This window comes from Strix aluco, chromosome 3 (genome assembly GCF_031877795.1).
Source record: "Strix aluco isolate bStrAlu1 chromosome 3, bStrAlu1.hap1, whole genome shotgun sequence".
NCBI classification, from domain to species: Eukaryota; Metazoa; Chordata; class Aves; order Strigiformes; family Strigidae; genus Strix; species Strix aluco.
The window spans coordinates 49,392,440-49,403,941 of NC_133933.1; the positions used below are offsets into that span (position 1 = coordinate 49,392,440).

Consider the following 11,502-nt stretch of genomic DNA (forward strand, 5'->3'; position numbering starts at 1 on the left):
GCTGTGCTGTCCTAAAATTTCTGATATTCTTAACTGGTGTTAACTCTCATTAGTGAATGTATGGGAAGTCAGAGGTATCTGCGAATAAGGATGACATTACCACAGTCATCATTGTATAAGATACAGGACATAACTTTATAAGAAGAACTGGTTGTGAAGTTAGTCATGAGAAGTTCTTCTGGTTTTTTAACTAAAAGCAACCATGGGAATCAGTTTTCTGGCACCTGATTCCTTCCCAAAGTATGAAGTGATTAAATTTCAATTTGATCAAAAGCTCTTCAGAACTACTTACTATACTGATTTAAATGGCATTGTTAAAAGCCCAAGCCAACAGTGATGATTAGAAATCTAAAGTACTGTATTGTTTCTTAACCTGATTAACTGTACATGCGTTCTTATTTATTCAGTACTACTCAAACACGCCTGTTGTAACTGGCAGGAAGTACCGTGACCTGAGAATCTGACAACTGTTCCCACTCATTTCTGTGTTTGATTGTTCAGGGAACATCCTGATATTTGTTACTGACATCTTGAACAACTGAAAATAGATTTGAATCAGTAAACAATTAACTCTGTAACTTTGTACTTGAAGAATATTTTTAGGTGCTAATAAAAATTCTGAGTTTAGCTGACTAAAAGGTCATTCTGTACCAGTTTATGCTCCTGTATTTTTAGCTTTCTTTGAAAACTAATACATTTTCCTTCCTTTTACTACTTAATATCATGATGAAAATAATTTTGCTTTAGTAAATATTATGTTGAATGTAATTACCATTTGAATTTGAAAGAGAGAGGTAGAGCAACATAGCTATCCACAGTGCCCTGCCCTAGGGAGGAAAATATCTGTAGATAACGCTGAAGACCTGATGGTCTGATAAACAAGAGAGAAATGTTTTATGGGGGGGGGTTTGAATTATTGTAAGAATTTGAGTAGAAAATAATAATTAGTTACGTATGAACGAGTGTAATTATTTTCTGTTTAGGGCTCTGCAATAGAGACATCTGTGTATATGTTAGATGATTTATAAAATGTTTTAACTAAATTCATAGTTTTGCAATTTGCAATTTTTACAAGGAATGGAATTTTTAAGCCCTTGTTCAATTTTATCCCATGTCTTGCAATTTTAAAGTCATTTAAAAAAGAATAACTGATAGGCATGTCATAAAAAAATCACTGGGAGGGAACATGTTGGATATGAATTAGCAGGTGCAGTTTCCTTACATATTATAATGTTGTTTACTTAAGAGTTGCTTCAACTTATTATTTAAAAATAGCTTGGAACTACTGTTCTGCATTCTATCAATGTGAAAAAGAGAGTGGATGGCTCTAAAGTTTGTCCACTTCTGAATATAAAACTGCTTTGATCTTTTTATTAAACTGGATGGAAATGTGATCACATTTGATATAGGACCTTCTCAAAAAATCCCAAACCAAACAGCACACACATCCCCAACCCCTGCCCCAAACCTTCAGTGAAAAAGGTCACAAATGGATAGGACTTGTTTAATAGTGATTTAAGAAATTGTTAGAGTTGTTCTCTAATTTGGCTTTGCCAACCTGATATTTCAAAGTTGTTCTGTTCTAGAACCTGGATACAAGACTTAATTTTGGTTTTTAATTTGTACAAGATCTTTTCTTAGTATCAGTTTATTAGAATTACCAATCTGATTCCAAGGTCAGGGTTTTTCACCTGTGATCTCTCTAGCTGTATGTTGACAACTTACATATTTTGATCAGTTCAACATCCATAATGTGGGCCTCACAATCTTTCATCAGTCTGTCTTAAAATGCAATTGTGCCTCAATTAATATTAAATAATGCCTTTTTAGGTGTTTATAATGTTGGCATTAATTAGATTAAGAATTAAATATAGTAGCAGGATTTTTGCTACCATCATCCGTACTCAGAGTTTACTCATGGGTGTAACAAGAACAGTGTGTTATTTTTAGCCTCCCCCCCACCCCCAAATGAACAGTTGACTAGGTTGTTTGTTAATTAGTATTAGCTTTTATCCAATTGAAGCCTTCATCCTATGTAGAACGGCAGTTTTTAAACTGTGGTCTGTGAGGGTGGAGTAAGTAATTACTGAAAGTCATAATTGAAAGTATGATGATAATGCTTTTTACTTTGTGAGGATTTAATTTTCACTGCTTTTGCTTGGCAAGAACCTTTGTGGGAAGCTGAATATTTACTTCAAACTTTTCCTGAAAATCCTCTGTTATTCCTAAGACAGTCTTCACAATGCAAAGGAGAGCTGTGCGGGGGTTAAATCCACAGGCTCCAGAAGCTGCATCAGTAGGGGTTTTGTCTGAGCTGTGTCTGTTGAGGGTCAGTGTCCATAAGCTGGAGTAAAGTGCAATGTAAGTCTTCGCACTGCCTTCCTTTGCAGGACATAGTTTTGACTCTGATATTTATCTAGAGACCATCTTTAGCGTGCATGCAGTCACTAGCAAGGGGTATCCTTCCATTTCTTTCATACATGGATAGGCTACTTCCAGTTCCCCTCTCTTATTTTGGTGGGAGCTGCAGAGAGACGGTAACCAGGGAGCAGCTGACATGCCAGAAATACACTGTTGTAGTATTTTTGTATCCATCCCTGAAGCAAACAATAAAAAATAGATAGAACTGGATGTGACTGCACAGCAAAAGAGGTGGGGCTTTAGGGAGGGCAGTTGGTGTGAAAAAGGAGAAGAAGCAAAAAGAAAGAAAGCATGTTGAACTGAGTAAAGATAAAGACAGGGGGTTTATAGAATAAATTGGAAAGCTGAATTAGGAAAAGGAGAACAAAGGAATCTCAGAAAATGATAATGGAAAAGGAGAGAATGTATTTTTTTAATTCTCTCTTTGTATTATCCTTCCAATAGATCTCTAAGTTAGGGAGGAAGGACTGGCTTTCAACATGTGTATTATGTTGCTGATGACTAATTTTGGATCTTTTCAATGTTTTGGGGTACAAAAGGAGAAGCCTTTCCAGATGCCCATATCTGTTACTATTATAGAAGAGAATTGACACAAACATAAATATTGATTATTATTATGAATAGAACTTTGTACTATTTATGCTACTTTAAACTGGGTTTATTGTGCTTGAAAAACTCTGTTCAGTGTTTGGTAAATCATATTGTGGGAATTAACAGCCTAACAAAGTCCCTCTAATGCCTCTGATTTAGTTCATTAAAGTAGGTGGTTTCAACTTCTGATTTTTTTTCCAGGTTATTTTTATGAACGTCTACAATCAGAATGAAGTGTTTCTTAATGCCAGTTTATCTTTGCAGAAACATCTGTGCTACTATAATTAATATTATTTTATTACTTTCATTTAAAATCTTTTTAGTTTAATGCAAGTAATGCTACACATAACATGATGAGAAAGAAGTGAAGCATTCAGCATGAGTGATAATTATTGGAACCAAATTAGTATGTTAAACTGCTAGAAAAAGAAAAAATGAAATATTTAGTTAACATTTGGTCATTTCCAGTGCATGCATGTGTAACTTTTTGCTTCAGTGTGTATGTCAGTGTATATTTGTGGGTAGACTTTGCCTTAATGATGAGAGTGCCTCATGCACTATACTCATTTTAGCCTTTTCTGCTCTGCAGTATATCAGAATTGTCTGGAGTTTTTTTCTGGCTTCTGATAGTGGTCTGGAACAATGAAAATCAAGATTCAAATTCTTAGTGGTTACAACTGTATAATTCTATTACTTTAAAGTGAGACATAAATTTTGTCTCATCCTTGGTCTTGCTAAGTCAACTCTTGCTTAAACTTCTGATATAAACACAATATATTTTTGCAAATAGTTTTCTATGCAGGGTCCTATGTGTGGTCTGGTAAGGATGTCCCAGATAAAAATAAGAGCTCTGCGATTTACATTTTCTTCTGTTTAGTATACACATATCACTTGAATTGAATAGGAAGTGTCACTGTAGTTTGGAGGAAGCAGAACTTATGTCTACAGCATCATAGTCAGAAATACACTTGATTTTTCTTTCAAGAAATTGACTGTTGGTGAAGGTAGCTTTGATTTCATTTTCATTAATATAATGTCAAGCCAATTCTGTTAAGAACAAATAAAACAAAAATCAGTAGGAGGATTTTGCTCTTTGAAGCACAAGTTCAACCTTCACCACAATTCGGGTTTAAAAACAGTTATTATTTAAATAGTAAATTGGTGAAACTGTTGCTGAGCATCAATACTTAAAGGGAGATCAGGGAGATTTGATATAGTTACTAAAAATAAAAATGTGTCTTTAAAACTACTTGAAAAGTATTCAAAGGCAAAATATTTTTCTAGTCCAGGATCTTGTTAATGTACTAGTTATTACAGAGATTTACTGTGTTGCTAACTTGTTTGGAGAATGATTCTGACACTAACCTGGCTTTTGAAAATTAAAGGACTACTCTTTGAAGAGCAACATAGAGACTTCTGGTTATTAGTGTCCATTTAGTGACTTTTTATTCCTCACCTGATGAATGTAAGAATGTGGTTTCATATTTTATAAAGATAAGAATATTGGAAAAATATGTTTAAGTTATAGTAGGAAAATAGAAAAGATTTAACAATTAATTTCCTACTCTAAGTGTTAATATTATTTTTAAATTATGTGGAGTTGAAATTCATTAGGGATTACACAAGAAAGAAAGAGTTAATCCACACATTATACTTCATTGCAAGTATCCATGTTTTTATATTTTTGTTATGTCTTGAAATAATATGAAAATATTTTAAAATATTGTATTTAAAAATGGCATCATGTGATTTCATTAACAGCTGCATGTACCTGTTTTTGCACCTGTTTTTATTCATCAAGAAAAAGATGCTTTCAAATCCTACTGGGGAGATCAAACTGGCAAAACAGGTTTTTTAACTGACAAAATAAACCAGACAAGTGGCCATTCTCTTTAATTAAGTTTAGTTGGCAGAGGGAGTAAAATGGAGATTTTTATATTACAGTAGAATTGCTTCTGAGACACAATGTCACATGTCACATATTGTTGGCCATAGAACAAATAGCAACAGTATAACATTTGCTGCTGGCTTTGTTTTCTTCTATGAAGTAATGAAAATGTGAACAGTATAAAGGTGAAATCAATAATTAGATATGTACTTCAAACTGATTGTCTACAAACTCTTGTTTCTGGCCTACATACCGTGTTTGATCTGGGACACTAGTTTTAGTTTATCTGTACTAACTAAATCTATTCAACTTTATAAGTTTCAAATCTGTAAATTATGTCATTGATTATGTGTTGAAAATTATGTTCTTACCTTATTGTCAGCACGTATGAAAACGTCATGTTCGTATTTGCTGAGATCCATCACTAGTCAGAAATTAGGATAAAAGCAGGGGAAATGAGCTGTGGTCTTTAAAATTGCAGAAAAAATGACATGCAACTTTCTTTGTTGTATTATAGAATGAATTGTCAATCTTTGCTATTCCTTAAAACTATTCATTTAAAAAATCCCTTTAAAGAGCTTTTTAGTGATTTCCTTTTTTTTTTGGTAGAACTTTTAACCCAAAATGTCCTCCTAGTTACAATGATCTGGCCTGTATTCGCTCTTTGGGTGCTTAGAGTTTGGAGGGTTGTCTTTTTATGTATCACACCAAGTTGTCATGCTGTGTTGCAATACTGGGTATTACTGTTAGAGACATGGGGCATGACACCTCATGCTTTCCTGTAATGATGGTGGTGTGTAAAAATGGCATTGCAAGGCTGAGAGTGGGAGCCAGCATGAGTTGCACGGGGAGTATCCATCCCACTGTGTGCGCTGTACGTGAAGGCCACAGCTGCTCCAGTGGAGATGGACTGTCTTGTTTATAGGAACATTCTAAATCTTATTCCAGGTTTTGACTCAGATGAAGAATTTGGGCCGTTCTGTCATCACACGTCGTTTCTAGGTGATGGTCTGGGATTGATGACTTTTGCCTTTTGTAAACTTTCTTTAATATTTCCTATGTTTGCACGTTTGCATGATAATGCAAGCTTCGGGACTGTGGGGTGGTAGAGCAAGGGGAGAAAGGGCAAGGCAGGCATGTTGTCTCCAGAATTTATACAAGCCTACAGACATGGATTCTGTTTGAAGACATACATTAAATCAAACTTCACAGAATATGGATTTTATTTTTTTTTAAAGAAGACAAATTAAATCCTAATGAATGCATCATTTACTCCTGTTCTGTGCAATGACGATCTGCATGGCATACTTCTATTATGTGGTGACTGATGTATTTTGGCAACCACACTGTATATCCATAGGTAATTACATCTGTGTTTGTTAGATTATGTTCTAGTGGAATCCAATGTCGATAATAGCATGCCTTAGTACTATATATAACAAAACCTCAATTGATAAAAACAGTGTGAATTTATTGTTTTTCAAGTATGCAGATTACCATTAGGTTCTGCAAATGCTTGAGACAGTAAAACAATACGAAATGAACAGTGCAGATTTCTGAGGAATCTGATGGCTTAAATTCCATGGAAAATGCAAACCTTTTTCCTGAATTATTATTGTCATTGGTTGTGGCCCCGAATTCAGTGCTTTTCTGCAGATTTCATCAAGACCAATTTACTGTTCATATCATTAACTGGTCCAAACAAATCTGTCTTATTCCGCTGACAGACACAAAAAGTTGCTTTGGGGTTGCCTTTGGATGCAGATGTGGGGAAGCCAACTAGCTGGAATATACTTTACATCTGCTGATTATCTTCAAAGCTGTGATGTAGAAACCTTACATCCATTTCTCTAACTAAACCAGGATAATGGTTGTGTATAGCCTTTTATTTTGTGCATATGTCCAGCTTTAAACGTATCCTTACATTACTTTTTTACAGATCAGAGAGTAGCATCATTTTGCACCTTGAATGATATGCAGCAAGCTGAGGGCTTGGAAGGAACACAAGAGTTACCTTTGGATGAGAGTCCCACAGATGGAAAAGATTTCCTTGAGGCTACTGGGTATGTCAGAATTAAAGCGTATTTCTTACAAAAATATTTTAAGAAGCAATTTTCTCTTAATGTTGCATGTTAAATTGCGTGTATGCATGTTTCACTACTATTTGATGGCAGACCTGTTACCTTGACCAATCATGTCTTTAATTTTGAAAAATGATGGGTTTTGGAATCAACCTCAGCAGTTCTATCTAGAAAATTTGTAGTATAGTCAGATAAAGCACTCTCAGTAGAATAGGCCTCTAATGCAGAGTACGGTTAGGTGCAGAGTTTCACCTAATGAAATTTTTCACAGTATTTCTCCTATACAATAATAATTTGTGTTACGCTTATTTCTATTTTCATTTGAATAGAACTGATAACAGAAGCTCAGCTCTGTAGTATGCAATAACCTTATCTGCACCAAATGTCTCTGACCTTGAACAGGTGTTCCTACCTATCTTTTGCAACTATTTGCTACTTGCAAATCCATAACTTTTCATTTATACAGAGGTAAATTAATCAAGAGAACCTGTAACTGAGGACTGCAGGAAACTTTTATGCCAAACTGCTCAATTCTTCAAATTCTTCTCAGTGCTCTGGGAGAGATTATTCTCTTTTTTTTTTTTCTTCCCTCCTCCCCCGTGTTCCCTGCTGTGAGGAGTATACTTCTTAAAAACACAGATTTAGCAGTATAATCTGTCCACTAGCACACTTTAAAAGAAAAACACATCTTTGATTAGTTTTGCTCTTCAGCTGCAGGAATGGAAGAACAGGAAATGGAAGGAAAAGTCTTCTTGATTGTTAGACTATCACATTTTAATTTGAACCAATTTTACATAAATTTACTTACCTGGTAAAGCACATTTATTTTAATGACTTCTAAGTCCACACCTTTCTCCAGCCTAGTGATCAGTAAGGACTGCAAAAGACTGTTAAAGATGTTCCACTTTTAACATCAGCAGATCTGTCAGATTTGTGCACTTGCATGAAGCAGCTGATTCAGTTTTGTATATAAAGCTTCTTTCTACAGCATCTCTCTTCTGGACAAAATGATTCACATTATGGCTGGTTTCATCTATAACGTATATGAAACTGTCTCCCACAGTGCTTACTGTCATACAGGAAACAGAAGCTATTCTCAGGATTTTCCTTCAGTCATGCATTTGATTAACCCATGGCAATATTTCATATGTTTTGACCTTTAAACAAAATATTTGTCTCCATAAAGCCATAGGTTTATCCTTTACTGGAAATTACACAACTGCGGATCAGACAAAAGAACTCTTAAAGGCACTTTTGGTTTGCAATAATTGTTGCTGCAGCTTGCTTCAGATTAGTACAGTCCTTATTGCTGCAGTTTGCTTCAGATTAGTACAGTCCTTATCAGAAAGCAGCTTGTTAACAAATGTGCTCCGCACACTATTTAGCAGCAAGTTTGACTTGCACTGTGAGAGTATGTGCAAATAATTCCTAAAACATTTCTTCTTAAGAATCATTGTAATTTCTGCCTGATTTGCATGAGAGGCAGTGTCATATTTCAGATACTGCAGCAATGCCTTTGTGTTTCAGTAACAGCCTTTTGCTGATGCTGGTTTTGTCTGTGTTTTCCTAACTGCCTAAACTGATTTATTTCCTCTGCTATCACTCAAAGTGTTAGTCTGCAAAAGCTGGGGGAGAAAATGTTTTTAACTAACCCAGAGTGAAGGTAGTGGTTTCCTTTACAGGGAACATGCTCCAAGTACTCTGACTGGAAAAGTAAACCAGCTAGAAGTCATCCTCCGGCAATTACAAACTGACCTGAGAAAGGTAAGAGATCATTAGGGAAATTATTATCCTCTGGCTTTAACAGTTATATTTTTATTCAGAGTTCATCAAGGGCTTGAAAAAAGTACATCAGTTAAACTAGACAGTGTAATTAATGAATGGTAGAGCCCAGCAGTTGATCAGAACACTGAGGTGCAGAAGGTCCTGTGGAAATGGTTATGTGAACAAGTTGCCCCAAGGCTCTGACTAGTTTATGGGTCTTTACTCCAGAATAACTGACCTACATATAGTCATATCCCAGAAAGAATGAGGCACTTTATCTCCATTTGTGGTACTTTAGATTTATCAAAAGGTAGGGATATGGACACGGGCGCTACAGCTAAGTAGTTAACACTCCAGATTTGTCGTCCTTGTTGCCTTGTGGTATCTTGATCATGTAACAGTGACTTGCTTTGTGTCTTACTTCTGTCTAATTTCTGAGCTGGAGACAATGCCAGGACTGGTAGAAATGAGACTGCTTTTGGTAAGAAAGTAATCATGTAAGGGAAAATTTTGAAATTAGGTATTTTTCTTCACTAATGTATGCTTGAAATCAATTCCTTATGACTTGGGCTCTCACATATGATTTGTAATAGCTAAAAGCTGCTTATCCTTTTAGCACTTTTTTTTTTTTTTTGTTAAATGGAGTAAACTATAATTTTTGTATTAAAGTAGCATCTAGTTTTCTTTTTAGCTTGCAATATTTTCTCTGAATGAGGAAGTTGGAATACATTTGGGGAATTAACTTACAGTTAGTAGTTGTCAGAATGGATTAGGGAGCTCAACAAAACATAGCTGTATGACTTGCACAGAAACGTTAACAACAAAAATGCTGTCATCATGACTACTCACTTTATTCAACTTGTATCTTTGTTAACCAGGAAAAACAGGACAAGGCAGTTCTCCAAGCAGAGGTACAGCATCTGAGACAAGATAACATGAGGCTTCAGGAGGAGTCTCAAACAGCAGCTGCTCAACTGAGGAAATTTACAGAATGGTTTTTCAATACGATAGACAAAAAATCCTAATGACTGGGCCCCTGGAAAATACTTATTTGAACAATGTAACAGCTGTATTTTTTGAATTAGCGGGGTAATAATTTCACTGTGTTCACAATCCATTTTAGGTGTTTCTGCTACATTCTCTATCCAGCTTTATTCATTTGAAAAGGAGAGGGAACTGTGGTAATCTGTCTTTAAATTCATATGAAGAAAGCAGAGAATAGCAGATATTTGTTTGTGTGCAGATGAATGTAAAAAATCCTTAGTGTCATTTTAGACATTTTTAGAAGATGCTCTGGATGGGGCTTGCCTGAAGAGGAATATTTGGGGTTTTAGTTCCTGCATTTCAGGTGCGCTGGTGAAGATGTTAAAGCAATTTACATTAGCTTGGGCTTCAGTATTGTAAGATAAAAAGAATAACCAGACATATACTTTAATGTTTAAAAGGTGCTCTATTTTTTTGTATGTACAGTAGTTTTATTTCCACAGTCCACATTGTCATAGCAATAAGAATGGAGGTATAGTGAATAGTCACAAAGCTGTGTTTATAAAATGTTAGCACTGATGTGTTTAACACTAGTTTGGATGCAGATACATTAGAGATTATTTATTTGCAGGAACAAATGGTGCCTGAATATAAACAGTGTTCTGATTTTCTAAAAATACACATGCCTTGTAAATGGCTCACTGGGGTTAGCCCACTCCCAACTTCAGTTACTTTTGTATAGTTGATGTTCAGCTAAACAGTTATACTGCTTAACTATTGAAATCATGTATGGTGTGAGCCAGCCAATCAATTGTACAATGCCAAATTTGTTTATCTTTGTACAGAAGCTTTGATCAAGTGTCTTGTATTTAACACCTTTATTTAAGCTTATTTAACCTTAAATTGTTGTTTTTATAAAGTTTGTTTTATCTGCACTATGGTGAGGTCAGTTGGTTGCAAGTTGTAATACTTTTAGCTTGCCAAGACTGTACTGAGGAGTTCTAGAAAATTCTAACAATTGGATGCTGCTAGTACACAATTGATTTGTTTGTATGCTTTAACATTTTTAACTGTTTAATTTGAAATGAACATACATCCTGCTTTTTTAATAAATGTTAAAAATCTAAACCTGAATGATTTCATCTTGTATTATCTGTAATCACTGACATCAATAATAGCTCAGGTTTCTGTTCAGCCCGCTCTCTAGGTTCTCAATCTAGAGACAGTCCAATGCCCCCAGAGCTCTTAGGAGCCCTTGTTACCAGTGAGGGACTGTCAACATTATCAAAGTTAATTTCTTTGCTGTGTCCTGTCCTATAACTGAGGAGGTGGCTTCACAGGTCAAGGATCGAAAGCTGTTTTGACTGTTCAGTCATTGATTAGTGACCTAGGACAAAAAAACCTGCTTAACCCTAAAATACTTCCTAAAGAAAGTTTTCAAAAGGGGTCTAGTTTTCTCATATTACTTTACATTAGTTTCAGTAGCAAATAGCTTGCCATCTTCTTGTGCCTGTAATTGAGGATCTGACTGCAGTGTTAGCATATATGAGCTGTTTTATGTATAGTACTGAGCTTAAAGTCTACACCAAAAAAGTACAGTTTTGCAAAATGAAATGAAGCTAATGAGCACATTTGAGTTATCCATCTGAGAGGAAAAAAAAACCAGTTCAAGATCATGGTTGTATCCCAGTTTCCTTTCAGCAGCGAATGCATTCAGGCAGACCTACAGAAAATTGTTGAATAGTTAAAAAATATATTCAACTGATGCAAGTA

The 11,502-nt window shown here is 35.2% G+C and overlaps 1 protein-coding gene across 10 annotated transcripts in view; it reads left to right on the forward strand.

The window, feature by feature from the left end:
• The window catches only part of SIPA1L2 (signal induced proliferation associated 1 like 2), a 151,048-nt gene extending 140,185 nt beyond the window's left edge, over positions 1-10,863 (forward strand). For 4 of the 10 annotated variants that reach the window (XM_074818465.1, XM_074818464.1, XM_074818471.1 and 1 more), the window contains 4 exons: positions 5,849-5,935; positions 6,840-6,963; positions 8,664-8,745; positions 9,624-10,863. In XM_074818465.1, the coding sequence (XP_074674566.1) occupies positions 5,849-5,935; positions 6,840-6,963; positions 8,664-8,745; positions 9,624-9,770 (440 nt within the window). In that variant the 3' untranslated portion in view covers positions 9,771-10,863. The remainder of the gene's footprint in view (positions 1-5,848; positions 5,936-6,839; positions 6,964-8,663; positions 8,746-9,623) is intronic. The other 6 variants (XM_074818466.1, XM_074818473.1, XM_074818470.1 and 3 more) reach the window with 2 other exon arrangements.
• Positions 10,864-11,502: the final 639 nt, after the last annotated feature.